The following is a 21,931-nucleotide window of genomic DNA, read 5'->3' on the forward strand; positions in this document are numbered from 1 at the left end:
TGGTCAGGGCAAGAAGACAATCTTGAGATTTATGTTTTACTCTTCAGATAACCAAGTTGATTTTAGCAAATTTACATGTGGATTAACTTGTGTGACTTAAATTTGGATAAATTCAACTTTAGTTCTGAAATATATGTTTCAGTATCTTTGTCTGGGTTCAAGCCCAACTCTACTATTTACTCATTCTATGTTTTGGTTAAGTAGCTTAACTTCTTACCTCATTTTAGTCTCTTGCATTTTACAAATGAGGAACAACAGTTTTACACTAGGTGCTCTGACTGACCTTCATGCTGAATAAATTATATTTTTAAATATTTAAAAAATAAATATAAAGAACCACTCAGAGGCTAAAAACTAGGTGAAAACAGGAACTCAGAGAACAAAGCAGAACCTGAAGCTAGAACTCACTCTGAGGAAATTTGCAGAACCGAGTGACCTTGAGCTTAGGTTTTCATAGCCAAACGGGGTGCAGAAGAGTAAAGATAAGGTCTAGGAAATATAAACAGAGGGAGAAATAAGGTAACCACCGCCTAAAACTGAGACCCTAATTGGGTAACTAATTAATTTTATTTATTAATTATGAACTTGTCCACCACCCCCTCCAAGAGTACAAAGAAAAATTAATCCAGCTCATGCCTTAGTACTAAGTAGAGGAGGTAAAAATAGTTCCTTAAAAATTTATAGCAATGAACTGACCATTTACATACTCCCAGCCTCATTTCATAGTTCCTGGATGATTTCAGAGAGTTACATACAGAACACTTTGCTTAAATTTGTCCTGGAACAGTAGTGCTCTAGATGCTTCACAGAAGCAAATGCAAGCCTATTTTGGAGAATCCACCTTCAGTCAAGGCCTCAGTAGAGTTCTAAGAGGAAAGTTACAAGAAATATTGGCTCATAATAAAAAATTATGTCCCAGGATGATACAAAATAGAAGGAGCTAGGTAATATGATAGAATAGCCAAGTCAAACCTACTAAGAAAGAAAGTAATAGCAGATCTGATACAACTGGGGAAGGAACTGATGAGCCAGCTAGAAGATAGATGTGAAGAAATTATCCAAAATGCAAGATGGGATCCAGAGATGAAGCACTTAAAAATAATAGTTAAGAGAGATGAAGAATAGAGTTTTTAGTCTCTATTAATCTCTATTAGATTAATTTTAATCTAATGAGAATTCCTAACAGAAAAAAAAGAGAGTAGGGCAGACATATATATGAAGAGATAATCACTAACACATTTTAGAACTTGTGAAATGACACTAAATCACAGATTTGGAAAGTCCAAAAAATCCCAGTTAGAATAAATAAAAGAAAATCCATCTCTAATTCACCATAATGATACCAAAGTCAGAGAGGAAAATCTTAGAACAGGCAGAGATAAGACATACTACTCTTGAAGAAATAGCAATTAAACTGATAGCTCATTTCCAGCTTGAACAATGAGGCATAAAACAGTGGACTACTATCATTATTGTTCTAGAGTAACTTACTATTAATTTAGAATTGTATGTCCTATAAAAATGTCTTTCTAGAATGAAGGAAAAATAGGAATGTTTTTATGCATATAGGAAGTTGTGAGAATTTGTCACCAATAGGCTGTCACTAGAGGAAATATTAAAGGGTATAGTTTACACAAAAGGAAAGCAATCCAATGTTGAGAAGATATGGTGATTCAATAAACTAGTAAAGTACAGGCAAACAAAATTTGAAAAACTAAAACTAATAATAATGATAATTAATAACATATTAGGCTGCAAAAGAGAGCACTCTCCACAAAATACTTACTTGTTAGGAAGAGAAAAATAGTTATCTTTCAGTGGAGAAACCCAAGGGATATTCCCTTAAACAGGTTAAAACAATTGGCATGACCAGTGATGCGACCAATCAGCATCACATAGCTCCTGGTTTGGAGCACCCAGGAGAGGGCAACATCACTTCCCTGGTATTCCTGCTAAGAATGCATGGCCCAGCTCTAATCAAGAGGCAACATCATGCAGACACAAACTGCGGGGCATGCTTTAAAAAAAATGCCCAGATCACAAAAGACAAAAAAATGAAGTAAAGAAGTGTTCAGATTAAAAGAGATTAATGAAAGATGATAGTTAAATTCAATGAATGAACCTAGATTAGATCCTGGACCATAGAAATGTTTTGTGTGTTTGTTTTTCCACAGCGGACATTATTGGGTCAATCAGCAAAAAATGGAATTAGATCTGGAGGTTAGATAATAAGGTTGTATCATTGCTAATTTTCTGATTTTGTTTATTATTCCAGAGATATGTAAGATAATGTCTTTAATTTTTAGGATATGCATACTGAAATGTTTAGGACTAAAATGTTAATATGTTTGCAATGTATTCTCAAAGATTCTGAAAAAATTGTGTGGGTATGTATGTGAAAGAATGAGAGAGAGAAAATGATACAAGCAAATGTGGTAAAATGTTAATACTATATTAGGGACTCTGGGTGAAGAAAATTCTTTGTACTGTACTTGTAATTTTCTGTTAGTCTAAAATTAGATCAAAGTAAAATGTTTTAAAAAATTAAGTGAATCACCAGCCCCAAAGCACACAGATTGGATGGGAGTGTTTAGAGTTAGTGTAATTCAATTACATTCAGTTAACTAATACAAGTTAATGCTTCTTTTACTTAAGTAGAAACAGAAAGTAAACCTTTCAAATTAGTAGAGAGGAAAATAGGCTAAAAACAATTCCAGTATATCAAGAAAGAGAGAAAATTTTAGAGAAAGTGGGGCAAATAAAGGCACAAAATAAGATAGAAATAAATAAATACAAACAGACTAATGTATCAGTTACAATGAATCGTCAGGCTGGTTTAAGAATTCAGGTATGTGCTTTTTAAAAGAAGAATTCCTAAAACATAAAGGTAGAGAAAATTTGAAAATAAAAAAATTTAGAAAAGACACACCATAATAGCTAGAAAAAAAAACCCAACAACTGGCAGAGCTATATTGATATTGGACAAAACAGACTTGGAGACCAAAGCATTGCTGGAGATGAATAGAATCACTAGTTAAGGATAGAGGTTTTATTCACCAGGCAAATGTAATCGTTCCAGATTTGGCACATACTCAATGATGTAGCTTTCAAATATATAAGCAAAAAAAAACCCCAAAACAAAACAGAAACCACAAAAAGAAATGGACAAATCTATCATAATGGGATATTCTTTTTTAATATACTTTATTTTTTGTTGTATTTTTTGCACTACCATTTATCCCCCTTACACCCTCTTTTACCTCCACCCACCCTCCTCTGCCCCCCACCCTGCAACCACTACACTGACGTTCATGTCCATGAGTTCTTTTTCTTTTTCGCCCAATCCCTTGATTATTGGTAGATGAAGTTGTTCAAAAATTAGTATTTACAGAAAGTTTGAACAGAACATTTAACAACCTTGATCTAATAGAATGACATAATAATACCATTGGGGTAGAATATGTTTAGAGAGTACTGATCCACTTCTAAATGATATCAAGTCATTTGTATATGTATGAGTGAATAAAACTGCTTATGGGAGTTCAACCATACTGTTGGAATGGTGGTGATTTGTGTATGAAATAATTAGTTGGGAGGAGGGGAGAAGAAAGAAGGAAGGGACTGGTTCAGTGGGAAAGGCCAGAGGACGAGAGTGTCAAGAAACCCAGGTTCTAATGACAACTCTGATGTAAATTGGCCAGCTGATTTTTGACAAGCTAGTCTCTTGGATCTTACTTCTTCATTTGTTAATTAGCAGTTACAGTATCATCCTGCCAATTCCCCAGGAATGTTATCTCATTCCGTTGGAACGTGCAAGTAAAGATTTGAAAAATATAATACACCAATATAGATTAAATTAAAGTTGTATTGCATGACTACTCATGTAAGTGATTAGAGAGATTCTAATGTTAGAAACCACACAAACAACTATCAAGTTACTCTTTGTAAAACCCTTCCATGGCCTCCCATTGCTCTCAGGATGAGGACCAGCCATGGTACAGCCTCTGCCCGTCTCTGGCTTTATGTCCTACATCTCCCTCACTCAGCTTCAGTCCCTCACACCGATGGTAACTCTTCCACCACAGATTTTTACATTAGCTGTTCCCTCAGCTTGGAAGACCCTCTTCTCCCCCTTTCATCAAGTTAACACCTCATCTTTCAGATCTGAGCCCATGTCTAAGGCAGCTGTCTCCTGCCTCCCTGAAAAGAGCACACTTATCTAACCTGAAATCTTAGTGTAATGTCCTTCTCCTTTGTAGTAATATTACATTTTAGGGAGCAATTATTTGATGAATATCCTTCTCCCCTAGAACTGTACCTTCTAGGAGGACAGAGACCTTGTCTGCTTTTGTTTACTGGCATATAATAGACACTTAGTAAATATGAATGTCTGAAAAGAGGTACAAACACACATTCTGAAGAGACAGATAATTTTTAAAATGAGCCCAAGAAGAGATTGCAAATGCTGCCTAGTTGCTGGTTTGATGGATGATTTTGATTATTATCACTTACCAGCTTTCAGTGATCTTGGTATTTGTTATAACAAAGAAATCGCTGGGTTTTATTTGCTACCACTTTGTTAGCATTTTTTTTCAGTAAATTTGTATCTGATTGATCTGGTCATAGGAAATAACCCATTCTCTTTTGGCAGCCCAAGCATGAACCTCTCAGCATCTTCTGTGACCTCATGGGTGTGGACTATGAGGAGATGTGCCACTGGCTCTGCCATCGGAAGCTGGCTACTGCCACGGAGACATACATCAAGCCCATCTCCAAGCTGCAGGCTACGAATGCCCGCGATGCTTTGTCCAAGCACATCTATGCCAAGCTCTTTAACTGGATTGTCGATCATGTCAATCAGGCTCTCCATTCTGCTGTCAAACAGCACTCTTTTATTGGCGTGCTGGACATTTATGGGTAAGTGTACTTGGCTTGGTGGCCTTCCAGAGAGCATTCCTTTCTAGAGATTTTCTAGATACTCTCCATGGGTGTTTGATCCTGTCTCCTACTGGTAAGGAGTGAAAATTAGAAGAGAATTTCTAAAAATCTATTCTCATTTGCTAGTTTTTCTTCTCTGGGTACCCTTCTTTAACTGTTAAAATTGTTCTTGTACATGTGTGCTTCTTGATGCCTAATTTTTCATTATCTGGTTCAGATTTTAAAAGAACCTATGAGCTCTCTATTTCCAGTTCCCTTCTATGTGTATGTAGACACTGAGTCTGTACATTGGCAAGAGCAATGGCTTTATCATAATACTGAGTGTTCCCCACTTAGGGATGAATTAATTGCTCCCCCCCCCAAAAAAAACTCATACTGTTCAATACAACTACATACTCTAGTCTTTAAAAAAACTCTCTGCATTTTGAGTGATGCCTATCTGCTGGGCACATGTCCCATTATACTGACTTATTAACCTGTGTCCTCGCTGATGTAGAAAGAAAGTTTCACAATGTTGGGGGATTTCCTATTTCTTTCTAATATGCACATTTTGGGTATTTTTACAAGCAACTTGTTCCTTTTTCTCCTCCTCCCATATTATTTTTGGTTTTACAGATTTGAAACATTTGAGATAAACAGTTTTGAACAGTTTTGCATAAATTATGCAAATGAAAAACTACAGCAACAATTCAATATGGTAAGAATTTTCTTTCTTGAGTAATATTCTGCTATAAATTATTTTCTTGAATTCCTAGTCTGTATTTACAGTCTGATTCCTGAAATGAAGTTATGAATTAGAACTATCTGGTGTTCAGAACAGCTAAACTGCCGAGGAACTTATGATTAATAAATGATGCAACATTAGAAGAATATTTATGGTCCAGATAGGATTCAAGGTCATCCTTGGATTACTGTCTGAGAATAGCAAAAATTTTGTACAATTAAATTGAGAGAGGGGAGCAGAAATTGTGTTAGATAGTAAGATAGCATGTATGAAGCTTTGAGCCTAGAGATAGTCTCCATTGTGTTGTGCCTGAGGCTAACTATATGTGGAGTTATGACTTGCTTAACTCTTACTTGTATTAGTAAGACACCAGAGCAAAAATTCAGAACATACTCTCTTTTCCACATTTTTTTTGCGATCCTCAACGTGATATGTTTATTGATTTTAAGAGAGAAGAAAGGAGAGAAGGAGAGAGAGAGAGAAAGAAAACTATTGAGATGAGAGAGAAACATCAATTGCCTCCTGTGCATGCCTTGACAGAGGCTCGAACCCGCAACCTAGGTTATATGCACTTGATCAGTTGAGGAAACCCTCAACTTTTTTTGGTATATGGGATGACGTTCCAACCAGCTGAGCCATCCAGCCAGGGCTCCTACATATTTTTTACATATTTTCTTTTCAACAGTTTGAGACATTCACTGAGACCATGGCAATGGGCATATTTTGAGAGTATCTCTTGTCAACTAGTAATGTCAGATACCTGAGAGCATTAGCATGATGTTGAGGATTTGGATGCTCTTAAAAATGAGGGTAGTAGATTGTAATAGTGAAAAGCACAGACCCCCTGAAGCAAACTGCTTGGATTAAAATCCTACTCTGCATTGATCCGTGGAACTTGGGCAACTTAGTTGACCTTTCTGGCCTTAGTCTCCTCATATGTGTAATGGGGACAGTAATAGTACCTACTGCACATAGTCTTACGGATTAAGTGAGTTGGTATATGTAAAGTGCTGACCACCTGACAGATGCAGTAAGTGCAAGATTGGGGTAGTTGTTATTAGTTTTGATGAGAGGGTATTAAAATTAGTCACCCATAGGAATTGAAAGATACATAGAAGAGAAAAGAGCTTATTGATTTTAAGAGAGAGGAGGGGAGAGAGGGAGAGAAAGAAAACTATTGAGATGAGAGAGAAACATCAATCAGTTGCCTCCTGTGCATGCCCTGACAGGGGCTCGGACCCTTTCCCTGTAGGACAGGAAAAGAACCCTTAATAAATATCTTCATCTTACAGGGAGAGAGGTCAAGTGGTATAGCCTATAGTTGATGAAGAAAAAAATAGAAGTTTAAAGATATTTTAAGTTACAAAATTAATAAAAACCAGGAGAAGATTTAAAACTAGTAATATTGGGAGGATGTGAAGAAGCAGTTAAGAGGTGGTATATGTGAAGTTAGCCTCATTTATCTTAAGAAGAAATCAGTAGACATTATTTCAAATAAATAAATCAAAACATAGCTGATAAGCTTATCCTTTTAAGGTAAATATCACAAGAAATATCTGAGGGAGTTATAAAAGTGATTGCTACCAGGCAGCGAGACTGAGGTTGGGGAGGGATGGGACGAGGGGTTGTTTCTTGTTATCATAAAACCTTCAACCTATTTGGTTTTTTAAAAATATTGCATACATATTGATAAAAATTTGGACCGTCTTTATATAGCAAATTAAGCTACTTAGCACAGTGAAATAATGTAGAGGTGATCTTAAAACCTCAGGTATATGACTGTTTTCATAAGAATATGATGGTTGTATTTTTCTTCTCTGCATGAGGAACATTAAAAAAAGCCTTGAGAGACTAAACTGAGCATTCTCTTTTCTCAGGGTTTTTCAACGTTTCTTAACATTCTAATGAGTGCTACAGCCTTCTGCTCTTTCCCAGTATATTTTGGTACAGGGTGACTGGAAGTAGAAGGAATCAATGCCAGTCTCATTAGGGACTGGCTAGTTTGTCTATTTCTCAAGGGCCTCAGTTCTCTGAATGTGTTTCTGACTCTCTTGTTTCAGTCTTTCTCCCGTTGTTTCTCTCTATCTGTTTCTCTCTGCCCTCTTTCTCTCTTCCCCCAACACCCTCCCACACACCCCCACATACCCACATCACACTATACGCCATAATACATCTTAGCTTTTCTGTACAACTGCTCCACTCCCTCTTCTTTTAAAATGGCATATTCTTTCCTTCTATTCTGTATGTATTTTCTTTACCTTAAGTTTCTGCTTACTCACTTTGAACTTCCTGTGAACCCAATAGTGGTTGGAGTATGCCTCCCATTCTCTTAACTTGCTTACCTCTCATTCTTCCTGACTTCTTTCAGAGGCAGCTTTCACAGATAACCCAGTTCATTTTTTCTTCAGAGGTCTCTGGCAGTAGAGTGTCGTCAAGTACCCACCCTTGGTCTAGTCAGCTGCGATAGGCACACAGGGTCTCACAGTAAAGAACTTGGCTGTTTAGGACTGCTCCTTCAGCAGGGGCTGTGGGTAAGGCAGTGGGTATGAAAAACATGGTGACTGGCATGTTTAGTACTTGGAAAGATTACCATATTGACCAAGGATCTCTTGCCACATTGAACCTCATGCCCACATTGTCTTTTTGACAATAGAGCATCCAAAGAATTTTTTAAAGATTTTACTTATTTATTTTGAGAGGAGAAGGGAGGAAGAAATAGAGGGTGAAAAACATCAATGTGTGGATGCCTCTTGTGCACCACCTATTGGGGACCTGGCCTGCCACCCAAGCATGTGCCCTGAGTGGGAATTGAACCAGTGACCTTTTGGTCCACAGGCCAGTACTCAGTCCACTGGGCCACACCAGCCAGGGCTGAGCATCCAAAATTTTTGAGGCCCCATGGACTTTTCTAAACTTAGATACAAAGATGTGTGTGAGAAAAAAGCCCTATTTGAAGTCTAGAGCAGTGTTTCTATTGTCAATGTTGAGACTGCATATAAATTAATGAATAAAAAAAAAGAGGGCTCATTGTTTCAGGAAATATTGGTACCATCAGTCAGGGCATCCTGCTGACACATGGTGCCTCATTAATCACAGAATAGAAGAAATTTGCCTTCTAATTAGCATGACATAAATATTCATACGGATGACCAGGTTTTCTTTTTCTTTTTTTTTGACTAAAGCTTATTGCAGCTGGTTAGACTATAAATGCTGCAAGTGAGCCAAGAGCAGCATTATACGAGAGTATGTATCAGAAATCTTGGTGACACTTAAGTTTTATGGGGTTTTGGGTCCTTAATATTTGTTGTCTTGTTATAGCCGTAGAGCTAATCTTTCCAGAAAAGTAGCAAGATGTGTGCACAAACCAAGGAAGACAAAGAGATTAGGAAAGGAAAGTAGAAACCCCCAAGGCCTTACAAATGGAGGTGATGAGAATCTGTAAGACTAGAAGTTGTGGTTGCGCTGCATTGGCTGGGTGGCCTGAAGCAGAGGTGGGATTACCCTTCCCACCTAGACTGACCTAACTCCATTCTTCCGCAGAGTTCAGATCACACAGCCTTTCCTCAGGGAAACCTTCCCTCCCCACTCTGTATCCAGACTAGGTGAGGGTGCCTGCCCTCATAGCTCGCATCATTTTTCTCTCTAACATTACAGTTTGTAGTTATATTCCTTGTGATTATTTGATTTCTGTCTGTTTCTCCCACCAGTCTCCAAAATTCATGAAGGCAGAGCCCATATCTATTTTGTTAATGGTGTTTGATGACTGGCACATAGTAGACAGTCAATACATATTTTCGCTGAAATGAATGAATGGAGATTAGAAGCAATGGCAAGGGTGCTGGCTGAAGTATTTAACAGAAATAGCATGAATTGATAGTGGTTCCAATTGCTTACAGAGTTGGATGTAGAATCCAGAAAAGTGAGCAGTAAATTTCATAACTGTGGAGAACAATCAAGGCAGACATGAAAGACCAACTATTATCTAATTCTGAGGCACATGACCCTCAACGCGACAGTGCCTTGAGAGAATTACTTATGCTGTACGCATCTTCCAGCATGGGTCAGTAGTCGAGCGTCTGCTCCGCATAGTTGGTCAAGGCCAGCAAAGACATTCCTGAGCCCATGTTTTAACAACACAATGCAATAATTTATTAAATAGGAGGTCAAAAAGTAAATAGTGCAGTTTTGGATGTGTACATATCAAACATTGAAGGCTGCTACATTTATGAGGTGTTTAAAAAAAAATTTATTGATTGATTTTTAGAGAGAAAGGAGAAGGAGGAGAGAGAAATATAGATTTGTTGGTCTACTTATTTATGCATTCGTTGGTTGCCTCTTGTATGTGCCCTGACTGGAGATCAAACCCTCACGTTTGGTATTTTGGGAGGGTGCTCTAACCAAGTGAGCTACTGGGCCAGGGCAGAAAACATGAGCTATTTAAAACATTCACATACCTAGATTTACTTGTTTATCAAGAAGCCTGCATATCTGAGGTTTTATTGTCTGTGATTTTTATTTGCTTTATTTTATTATTCTCTGTGTGTAAATCATGTTTCTCCCACAAGACTGTTGTTGCTGAAAGTCATGGACTATCTCAAATTATGTTGGTATCTTAGAGTGTTTTGTATAAAGGTTGTTTCTTGACTGGCATTGTTTATGATGATACAGTAATGCCACTTTTTTTGTATTTATTTCAGCATGTCTTCAAATTAGAACAAGAAGAATATATGAAGGAACAAATTCCATGGACTCTCATAGATTTTTATGATAATCAGCCTTGCATTAATCTTATAGAATCTAAACTGGGCATTCTAGATTTGCTGGATGAGGAATGCAAAGTAAGTATGACTCCTTGATGTACTTAGTCTATCAAAACAGATATATAAAGGTCAGAAGTGGGTTTCAGCAGAGATTCATAGTATATCATGAGGTACCATTGCGGCACCTAACTTGCTTTCTAAAGAGTCACTAGACCCAGGGGGCTTTAAATACAAATGAGAGGAGGAGAATTTCCATTTTCTTTTTAGCTGATTCTAAGTTATGCAAAAAATTGGCAAATTGGCATTTGATACAGCTACTATCAATTTCAGCCACTTTTATTACTCAGTATGCTTGTATTTGGTACTTATTGTTCAATGGTATGAGATATTTAAAGAAATGCAAGAAATCACAAAAGATATTTTGAATAATACTTCTAAATATTCATAATTTAAAATTTGACTGGGTTTTCTTTATTACTAATATGTATGGTAGGGAGGGAGTTTTAGCTTTAATATTTGAAGATGCAGCATGCTGGAAGAATGCGAGATCCCCAGCTTTACTGCTACCTGAATGGTCTTAGACAGATAACCTATTCTTTCTCTTTATTTAGTTTATATGCCATAAGTTACAACTGAGACATAGATTGATCCTCCTAAACATACAGATTTTCTACAACATTCAGAATGCATGTAATGAAAAGGCTCTCAGCCTCACTCAAAATTGAATAAAATGCAAATCAAAACAAAAATGAGAAACTGGTTTTTTACCTATCAGGGAATTTAATTATTATTAAATTAAATAATACCTTTCATTTGATGCTACCAAATGAGTATTTATCACATATGTATTCTTAATAAAGGTCAAGAATTAGTACAATATATTTTAGAGAAAATTTGACAATGTGTATCAAAATTATAAACACATATATATTTTGATGCAGCAGTGGAACTGCTGGGAGTTTACTCTATGAATATACTTGCAAAAGTATCCAAGATATATATGTAAAAGAAGTCATTGTTACAAAAATCAGTAACAGCATAGTAGCCACAAATACAAGAATGCTATTATTAAGAAGGAAAAAAAATATAATGAGTTTATAGAATGATCCTATTTGACTATATGCCTTTAGATGCCTTTAGAGACAAAAAAGATGAAGAAGTTAATGTAAATAGTGAGATGACACTACTCTCCATTGTACCTTTCTGAATTATATAAATATTTTACTATGTGCAAATGTTACCTTTATTTAACAAGTTTTTAGAAAATATACGATAGTCATAATATTTCATCTTTTATTTGTGAGGCTTTTATTGCTTTAAAAGCAAATTGAATATTTATTTTAAATTGAATATTTACTCCTGGTATAGGCAGAATGAGTTACCCATGGGAAGGGCTCAGTTATAGTTCTTTGTTAATTGGATTTTGGCTTCTAAGAAAGAAATGTGGAAGAAATAAGTTCCTAAATTGAATATAAAAATTGACTTTGGGTAGTGGGCACATAATGCAATATACAGATCATGTATCATAGAAATGTACACTTGAAACCTATATTACCTTATTAACCAACGTCACCCCAATAAATTTAATTTTAAAAATGTATAAAAATTGGTAGGCGAAGCCCAAAAATAGTCTCTTAGTTAATACATCAGAAGAGTCTCATAACAATATTCATCTTGTTTTCTTTCTTTTTTTTCTTTCAATGAATGTAGATGCCAAAAGGTACAGATGACACTTGGGCTCAAAAATTGTACAACACACATTTGAACAAATGTGCACTCTTTGAAAAGCCCCGTCTATCAAACAAAGCTTTCATCATTCAACATTTTGCTGACAAGGTAAGGAAGCTTTATTATCTTTTTTTTTTAATATTAAAGTTCAAAGAGGAAAAAAAATCAATAGTCAAGAGGTATCTTTTTTTTTTACTGAAGTTTGCATTCTTCAGGGACTTACAAGAAAAGTAACCTTCATTGTTGGCTTGTTGTTCTTCTCCTTTAATGTAAATGGAATTATGAAATAAAAATGAGTCTACAATCCTCTATCTGTAATTGTGAAATCCAAGAAACTCTGAAAACCAAAAGTCTGTTCATAATTCATTTAGTGGCTAAACCTGATCTCTGACCTGAACTATAACATGAGGTTATTTATAGTCTTTACTTACCCCAGTTAGGCTGATATTTGCATATTTCAGTGTAGAAATGATAATGTATTTGATCACAGATTGCTGCTTTGGACTTAGCTGAAAAATTCTGAGTTCTAAAACATAGCTGACCCCAAGGGTTTCAGAATAGAAACTGTGGACTAGTGTTGCCCTCTGTTATTGATTCACTGGGTCCCTACTAACAAGGCAGGCCAACTTACTGCTCCAAAGGTTCTATAGTCTACTAAGAACAGCAGGAGCCATAAGACTAATTTATGTTTCAAGGAGGTTGTAGGGTAGGCTGTGGAGTCAGCTTCTGAGAGTCTCCTTTAGGATTTGGGGGCCTTCTGAGTCCTCCGTAAGCCTGGCTGGAAACCTTGGAATGACTGTATAGTCACCTAAGGGCTTTGTGGTGCAGGTTGGGAGTCCCTTGTTTGGTAGATGGCTGAAGTTGCTGGAGTTTTGCAAGTTGGAATAGTCTGTTCCTGAGTAGTTCTATTTACCAAATCATACAGTATTGACCACCCTTCACTTCCATCTATAGTCAGCTCTTCTTTCTTTCTGTCAGATAGCTATTTGCTCCTTCTGATCTTCTCTCCCACTTGAATCTCTTTGCTCCAAGAGATTTACCCTTGTTGGTTGGTGAACTAAGGATAGAAGGAAATACATTGGGTCTGCTATGGCAGAGATGCCAGCAGGGGAGCAGAGAATTAACTTCAAATGAGTCTGTTTACCTGTGATTTGGGAGGGTCTTTTAGACCACAATTATCCAGCACTACCGCTGTCCCGTAGTAGAAACAGTATTTGGGGAGTTTTACTCCAGGCCTAACATACTTCTTACCAAGTTTCTAGTTTCTTAGAATAAACCAATGGTAACCTCTTTGCTGATTGCCATCATATAACTTGAGCTTAATACATTTTTTTTTGTTGATTATGACATCTATTAAAAAGTTTTGTTAGTTAAGGAGATTTTTTCCATGTGTTTTCAGGTGGAATACCAGTGTGAAGGCTTTCTGGAAAAGAATAAAGACACTGTTTTTGAAGAACAAATTAAAGTTCTTAAATCAAGCAAGGTAACAATGTATGGTTTTCTTCAATCAGGATATATTCAATATAATGTTAATTACTTAAGCATTAGCTTTTTAAAAACAATAATAATGATGTTTCTAACAAAATCAGCTTTATTGTTAGTTTTTATCAAATACATAATGCTTAACGTGTGTGTTAGGTCCTGTTTCCAATGCCTTCCAAATGTTAACTCATCTAATCCTCATAATGAGGTGACATTATCATTTCTCTGCCTGTTTCACAGATGAGGGACCTGAGACACAGACTTCATAGCTAATGAGTTTTCAAGCCAAATTAAAGCCTAGGTTATCTGGCTCAGAGCCCCTGTTCTTCACCACTGTGCAGTGTTGTCGTTCAGTTTTATGTGGAATTTTTGCCTCTACAGCAGTTCTAGGCTCTTCTTGTGCCTCTGTGAGAGCCTGTGAGAGCCTGTGAGAGAAGGCAATATTTTTGCTGTCATTTGGAAGGAATTCACTTGAAACATAGCCTTATGCACTCTGTTCAGGTGGAGATTGATCTCTGAATCATTGAGTGCAGTTTCAGGTGCAGCGCAAAGCACTTTGGAATTATTTTTCCTAAGCATAAACTCTAGAAACACTACTTTCTAGTGGGAAAAGATTATTCCAGATGTCAAAGAACTATGACAGTTATGCTGGATTGTTTATTAAGTTGATCCCAGTCTCCATTATTTTACTCTCATCAGGAAAAGATGGGGAGGGAAGCACAGCTCACTTTCATTCTGTAGGGAGCAAACCAGGCAGCCAGTTACTCCATATAGCAAAGTGAATATTCAAACATTCAATATAAAACTCATCAAATTCTCTTAGATTTCTGACTGGCACTTTTTTTTGGTTTATTCTGAAAATGACACGGTTTTTCTGATTTATTCTAAGACAGTCCTTTTAACTTAAATGGAATATTACATGAACATTTTGACTCTTGTTTTTAGAATAAAAACTCTGCCTTAAATTATTGTGATACTAGAAAGCTCATATAAATACCAAATTCTGGTTTTAACCCTCAGAAAATAATGAGTCTAAATGTCTTTAGAAAAAGTCAGTGTTTTACTTATCCTCATAGGCATTGGGCATTAATGCTTTATAGCTTATGGGACTGATACATAAGAGAAAATTCTCTCACAGGGCCAATCTCTGAATATTTTTCAGTTAAAGATTACAAATCATTTTGATTTATGAATAGTGATGAAAACCATGAAATTCTAATGTCACTTCTCTGCCTAAGTAATTAACTTAAATGGAATATTCACAGGTTCTCATTCCCCAGGCACCCATAATCAGTTGCGTCTTTATTCTGACTTAACTTCTCTGACTGGCTAGTTATCAGGTTAATTATCAGAAGATGGCTCTCTCTGCATTCTGAGGGATCACTCAGAGTGGCTGTCGCCTGTGTAGCACTGCTGCCGTTGGAATGGGGACCTTGTGTGATTTGCATAGCTTAGAGGCCCCCCCCCCCACACCCAGTCAGAAACCCATCCCCTAGAAACCCATCCCCTAGAAACCCAGCCTGAGGGTATGAACTTTGTATTTTAATGTCTTTACACCTGATAGGAAGCAAGTGTAATATAGTGTTGATTTGTTCTCTTGGATGTACTACTTTTAGAAGGTTGATATTTGTGTTATACGTTTTAAATAAAATTATTTTCATGGTCATACTGTGTGGGGTTGAGTTTGTGTGTATGTGTTTTTTTTCTTTTCTTTTCCCTTTAATTTTGCAGCCTGTAGCCAAATTTATAACCTGTAAAGGAATTAAGTTATTATAAATTTAACAAAAAGTGTCTTAAGGTTTCTTTGTGGTGAAAAAATATAAATTATGTTGCCATATCTAATATCAGGGTGCACATAAATGAACTGCAGACTCGACTAAATACTACTAAATTGGAACTCTACCAAGTACCAGTAAAAAGAGTTATAACCCCTACTTTCCATGGTGCTAATTGACAAGGGGAAGCACAGTTCAGCTACTGAGTTTATGCCTTAGGCCTCTCGTATATAAAATAGAATTGTATTAGTATCTGAGGAGTTGTTATGAGGATTAAATAGGTTTTAAGACCTTAGGGTAGTGCTTTATGCATAAAAAACTCCTTGTGAATAATGTTATTATTACTGAAATGATTTCCCACAAATTCATGAAGCTGCCACTTGGATTCCTTTGTTTTCTTTAACACTATTTGCTAGACATATATGTTCGGTTTTAGGCAATTCAGAGCCCTGTCTTAGGAATAGATAGATCAAAGAAACAAGAGGGAGTGTTCCAGGCATATCTGCCTACCTATGCATTTGTGTATCTGCCTCTCTTTAAATAAAGTTGGCATCCTTAGTCAGTGAGGAATGGATAAATTCTTCAATAAATGATTTCAGAAAATTGGGTATCGAGCCAGGAAAACAAGGTAAATGAGATAGGCAGAGATCCCTGCTTTTGTGCAGAGTTAGGTAATAACACTTAATCAAATATTTAGACAATATTGTATCAACGTAGTAAATGCTGTAAATGAAGTCAAACAGGGTACCAAGCTAGAGACTGAGTAAGCTTGGGCAGGAGTTTAGGCTGTGCCCTGAAAAATGGGAGACAACCCTATCAAGGCAGATGGCAGAACAGGTAAGGAGTACATAGGCTGTATAAGATGCTTGTGTTTGGGGTCTAAAAAGAAGGCCAGTGTGGTTGGAGCATGGTAGGTGAGTAGGATGTATAGAATGGGTACATAGAAACCACCTTCTGGAGGGCAGTACAGTAAAGAGTGGGGACTTTATTCCCGTTGCCATGGAAGCCTGGGAGGTTTCCATATAGGGAAAGATAGGCTGCTGGGTAATGATGTATTTAGGGTGAGTGGAGATGAGGCAGCACTGACCTAGGTGAGAGAGGATATACTGAGGCACCAAGATGGTAGCAGTGGAAATGGCATATAATTTGTGGGCAGAGTTGCAGGTCTTGATGAATTGAGTGGAGAGTGAGAGAACGGGAGAAACCGAGGACGATGGTTACCATGTTTTTGGCCTGAGATACTAGATGGATGATGGTGTCGTTTACTGAAATGAAGACTTAAAAAGGATCAGGCTTTGGGAGAATGGATCAAGAGTTCTGCCTTGAACATGTTTTGCCTGAGATGTCAGTTAGATAGATAGTCCAAGCGAGCATGTCATACAAGAAGCTGGAAATGAAGGTCAGCAGGTCATGGGGAAAGTCAGAGTAGGTGACATAAATTTGGAAGTCTTTAGAACTAGACGTTTTAAAGCAGTGGGGCTGGATGAGATTGCTTAGGGAGAATAAGTAGGTCGAAAACATAGAAAGAAAGGCCAGAGTCCCTAGACATTGCGACTTGTAGAGGCTGGCCTGCGGAGGAATCAGGAAAGAAGCTGGAGGAGAGTGGCCCATGAGGAACAACTGCTTAAAGAAGAAATTATACAGCAGTTTCTAATACAACAACATCAAATGTGCTCTATTTTTTTTAAAGTAATACCAATTTGGAGAATTTTAAATTTGTGGTTTCTGTGAGGAGGAAGCCACATAAACGTATATACATATATATGTGTGTGTATGTATTCTGAATTCTGAACACTAAGCAGTTTTCTGGTAGATATTTTAGATATTAAGTTAAAGTATAGTACCTACTGGATGCTGTAATTTACTAAATACCTATTGCAGCCCACTTCTATTAACTATTTCTCACAAAAGAGAGAACAACAAAGTTTAGGTCAACAATGCTGATGTAGAGCTAACGATTTATTTGAGAATGATCAAATACCACAGATAAAATTCTAAAGTACTTGGCCTATCATTGAGTAGCCTAGCACCTTAACCCTGTGCTGACTTTTCAAATTGAATCTTAGGAACTCTTATTTTTCCCCTTTGGAACATAGCTTTAACATTGTAATATAAGATAATGGTAAAACAATTTTTCCCCACTTTGTAGCAAACCAAGCTAAAAATACATTACTCTATAAAGCAAGGAATACATTCATTTGTATAGAAAGCAACTGTTATTGGTATGTTATGTATAACATCATAAATTATTTCCTAAATTACCCTTATGATTGATACACAAATTAAGAGCAAATGAAATTACCTGATTTTGCTTTTTAGTGAAAGAACTTGCCTAAGGAAATTATTTCTTCTGGAGATATTTTGAAATTATTAGACAAATAATTGGTAGTTGTGATTGTAATTTCACTTATGAGAAAGATTTACTTTCTCATATGTGGAATGGGGCAATGTTGTAAAGATACACATATACGAGATGTTTCTGTGGAATAGTTCGAAATCTCTTTTGTTTCCAAAAATTTCTCCCAACCATAGTGACTAATACCATCTGTCCACTTACTAAGAAGCAGACCTTTTGATAATCTTTCATATTGCTATCCTAGTAGAACACATTGGTTATAGAAGTATGCAATTAAGTTACAAATCCTTTGAAAACAAAATATAAAATGCTTACAGGATAAGGACAGGGTTTTTTTCCTCCTCCCCTCTACTCCCCACCCCTGTAATCCAACTTATTTTCTAAAAATTATTATCAATTCATCACTATTTTTTAATATTTTAGTACTGCAGAACTAGTTCCTGACACTCTTCCTGCTGAGATTTTCAGTGATATTTTTTAGCTAGTGCTCACCATTTGAATTAGTGTGTAGGCAAATGAAGCATGCTGATAAAATATTTTGTGGAATGAAGATAATAATATAGGGCTTTCAACTAGCATTTTGCTCATAAAATAATTATAGTTCAAACTCAGTAATATGTTTAGAGTGAATTAAGATTTCAATGCTTAGTGGAGTAGATTTGATTTTGTTTCCCCCAAACATGGTTGTAGAATTATTACATTTTTCCACCTATATTTTTATAGCATACATGTCACCTTCCTCTCATATTTTTTGCTCCCAACACAGATAATGATTACTTCTGGAATGTGACTCTGAAAGAATTTACTTAAGGGAATCATTATGGACTGCAAATCTTCACAATGTTTCTGTAAAGGTTTATATTTGAGTTTGAGTTTAGAGTATAATTTCCTTTTGCTCTTTCTGACTCAGTTTAAGATGCTACCAGAATTATTTCAAGATGATGAGAAGGCCATTAGTCCAACCTCAGCCACCTCTTCAGGACGTACACCCCTCACCCGCATTCCTGCGAAGCCCGCCAAAGGTCGACCAGGCCAGGCAGCCAAGGAGCACAAGAAAACGGTGGGGCACCAGGTGAGTTCGGGTTTCCCCTTTGGCGTAGCTGAAGCTTCAGATATTCCTTTCTCAGCCTCCCCAGTGGGATCCTCAGAGGAGGAGAGGCTACTGCTTTCTCTGTCCACTCCCCCCCACCCCCGACCTCCACCTAGCTTCAAACCTGTGGCTCTGGTTAAGCCTTTCCCAAAATAATCTTCTCTAATCTTAATTCTCCCTCGCAGAACACTGCTTTGTTTATTTATTCTCTGGTTGTTTCCTCTGTGGGTTTGTACAGAGAGCATCAGCTCCTTCAGCTGGAACAGTGCCCTCTCCTTTTTTGGAAGTCTCATGCTCTGTGGGAAGTGGGAAGTGTGACATACATGCTTAGTGCCTAACCAGTGGCCTGGGGCTTTGAACAGGAGGCTGAGCACTAGTCGGCTTGTTTTCCTGTGCATTGCATGGGACCCTGTGCCTAGTGCAGACAGGAGGTGGGGCCAGACCGAGGTCCACTGCCTCCGGTCCTGATCCCGTGTCCATAATGGTAACCCCACCCTGGTTGTACTCTCCCATTCTCACCTCATTCCCTATACGCTTTTTTCAGTGGGTTGCCTCTCACGTGCCCCCAACAGGGGACCCAGCCCACAACCCTGGCTTATGCCCTGACTGGGAACTGAACAGGCGACCTTTTGGTTTGCAGGCCGGTGCTCAGTCCACTGAGCCACACCAGCCATGGTCCTGTACCCTCTTAAGTCATCTGCTATATTTTCCACTAGCTTACAGCAAAACTCCCACTGTACATGATTAAATGGTCTTGATATTCTTAAAGCAGTTATATTTTTAGTCAGAATCCTGAGTTCACAATAGAAAACAGCAGAAACTTGTATTAAAAGGAGGGTGGGAAGACTGAACTCTAATGTAAATGATGGACTTCGGGAGATTATGATGTGTCAGTGTAAATGTACAACTCTGGTGGGAACTGTTAACAATGGGGAAGGCTATTCACGTGTAGGGACAAGGGATGTATGGGAAATCCCTGTATTTTCTCTTCATTTTTGCTGAGAACCTAAAAGTATGCTGAGAAAATGGAGTCTTATAAAAAAGCAGGTCAGGAAAAGAGGTGGGAGAGAGCAAATGTATATTTAGCATAGCAAGCATGCAAATGGAAGAACTTAATTAATTTTAACCTAGAATTCTTGTTTAATATCAGCTCCCCCTCTGAGGATGTGTCAATCTCTACTGGTATTGGAAAAATATTTTAAATTGTTTTCCATTATCTTTGGCTTTAACAAAACCTTGACGCGCCTTCCCGCCCTTTTCTGTGCAGTTCCGAAACTCCCTTCATCTGCTGATGGAGACCCTCAATGCCACTACCCCTCATTATGTGCGCTGTATTAAGCCCAATGATTTCAAGTTCCCATTCACGTAAGTATTTCTCAACTACTGAATTTAAGAGTATCCATACCTCATGAGAATTACCAAACTAATAGAAGGAAAAACTATTTGGGCAATTCTTCTTGTGTTGTAGAGGGAAACTACTAGTTCACTGAATTTAAAAAAAATTTTTATTTTTTACCTTTGATACCACCACCCCCTTACGTTACCCATTTCTCTTACCCACCAACCTCTACCTCTGGCAACCAAAAATCTGTTCTCTGAATCTATGAGCTTGGATCGTGTGTGTGTGTGTGTGTGTGTGTGTGTGTGTGTGTGTGTGTGTGTGTGTTGTTTTGTTTTGTGTTTTTTAGACTTCACATGTAGGAGGGGTCATATGGTATTTGCCTTTCTCTGACCTAATTTCATTTAGCTGTATGCCCTCAAGGTCCATCCATGTTGTCACAAATGGCAAGATTTCATTTTCTTTTATGGCTGAAGAATATTCTATTATATATATACAATAGTTCCTTTATCCATTCACCCATTGATTTAGTTGTTTCCATATCTTGGATATTATAAATAATGCTGCAGTGAACAAGGGGGATGAATATGTCTTTTTGAATTAGTGTTTTTGTTTTCGTTGGATACATACCCAGAAGTAGAATTACTGGATGATATGATAGCTGTATTTTTAATTTTTTAAGTTATCTCCATACTGTTTTTTATACTGGCTGTTCCCATTTACATTCGCACTGAAAAAAAGTTTCCCTTTTTACACCTCCTCACCAACACTTGTTATTTCTTGTCTTTTTGGTAATAGCTATTCTAACAAGTGTGAGATGGTATCTCATTTTGGTTTTGATTTGCATTTCCCTGATGATTAGTGATTTTGAGCATCTTTTTATGTGCCTGTTGGCCATCTGTATGTCTCTTTAATAAAAATGTGTATTTAGATCTTCTGTTCATTTTTTAAATGAGACCTTTTTTTGGCTATTAGGTTGTATGAGTTCTTTATATATTTTAGATATTAACTCTGTATTGGATATATGATTTTCAAATATTTTTTCCCACTTGGTAGCTTGCCTTTTTATTTTGTTGATGGGGTTTTTTTTGCTGTGCAGAAGCTTTTCAGTTTGATATAATCCAACTTGTTTATTTTTGCTTTTGTTACTTTTACTTTTTATGTCAGATTAAAAAAAATCATCACCAAGCACTATGTCAGGGACCTTACCATCTATATTTTGTTCTAGGAATTTGATGGTTCTAGATCTTATGATCAAGTTTTTAATCCATTTTGAGTTAATTTTTGTGCATGGTGTAAGATAGTGGTCCAGTTTCATTTTTTGCCTGTTGCTGTCCACTTTTTCCAACACCATTTATCAAAGAGATTGTTCTCTCCTCATTATATATTTTTAGCTTGTTTGTAATAAAGTAATTTACCATATATGTGTGGGTTTATTTCTGGACTCTATTCTGTTCCATTGATCTATGTGTCTGTTTTTATGTCAATATCATATCGTTTAATTACTATAGTTTTATAATAGCATTTGAAATCAGGGAGCATGATGCCTCCAGCTTTGTTGTTCTTTCTCAAGATTGCTTTGTGTGCATTTTTTCAATTTTTGTTCCTTCTGAGAATGTGAGAACAGATTAGTAGTTAGCCTTCTGAAGATTTTAAAAATTGAGGTTAAGGAAGCATTCATAGCTCTATTTTCTGTTTTCAATTGACTTCAGTTTAAGATCTTTCTGGGCTTTTGTTAA

At 36.9% G+C, this 21,931-nt stretch overlaps 1 protein-coding gene across 4 annotated transcripts in view; it reads left to right on the forward strand.

Moving 5' to 3' along the window:
* Positions 1-21,931, forward strand: part of MYO5A (myosin VA) — a 165,246-nt gene that overhangs the window by 80,091 nt on the left and 63,224 nt on the right. For all 4 annotated transcript variants that reach the window (XM_054565413.1, XM_054565414.1, XM_054565415.1 and 1 more), the window contains exons 10-16: positions 4,652-4,917; positions 5,554-5,635; positions 10,360-10,500; positions 12,133-12,258; positions 13,550-13,633; positions 18,674-18,835; positions 20,121-20,218. In XM_054565413.1, coding sequence (XP_054421388.1) covers positions 4,652-4,917; positions 5,554-5,635; positions 10,360-10,500; positions 12,133-12,258; positions 13,550-13,633; positions 18,674-18,835; positions 20,121-20,218 — 959 coding nt within the window. The remainder of the gene's footprint in view (positions 1-4,651; positions 4,918-5,553; positions 5,636-10,359; positions 10,501-12,132; positions 12,259-13,549; positions 13,634-18,673; positions 18,836-20,120; positions 20,219-21,931) is intronic.

The sequence above is a fragment of the Pteronotus mesoamericanus genome, unplaced genomic scaffold, assembly GCF_021234165.1.
Source record: "Pteronotus mesoamericanus isolate MK-2021 breed Mesoamerican mustached bat unplaced genomic scaffold, CSHL_Meso_final contig_164, whole genome shotgun sequence".
NCBI classification, from domain to species: Eukaryota; Metazoa; Chordata; class Mammalia; order Chiroptera; family Mormoopidae; genus Pteronotus; species Pteronotus mesoamericanus.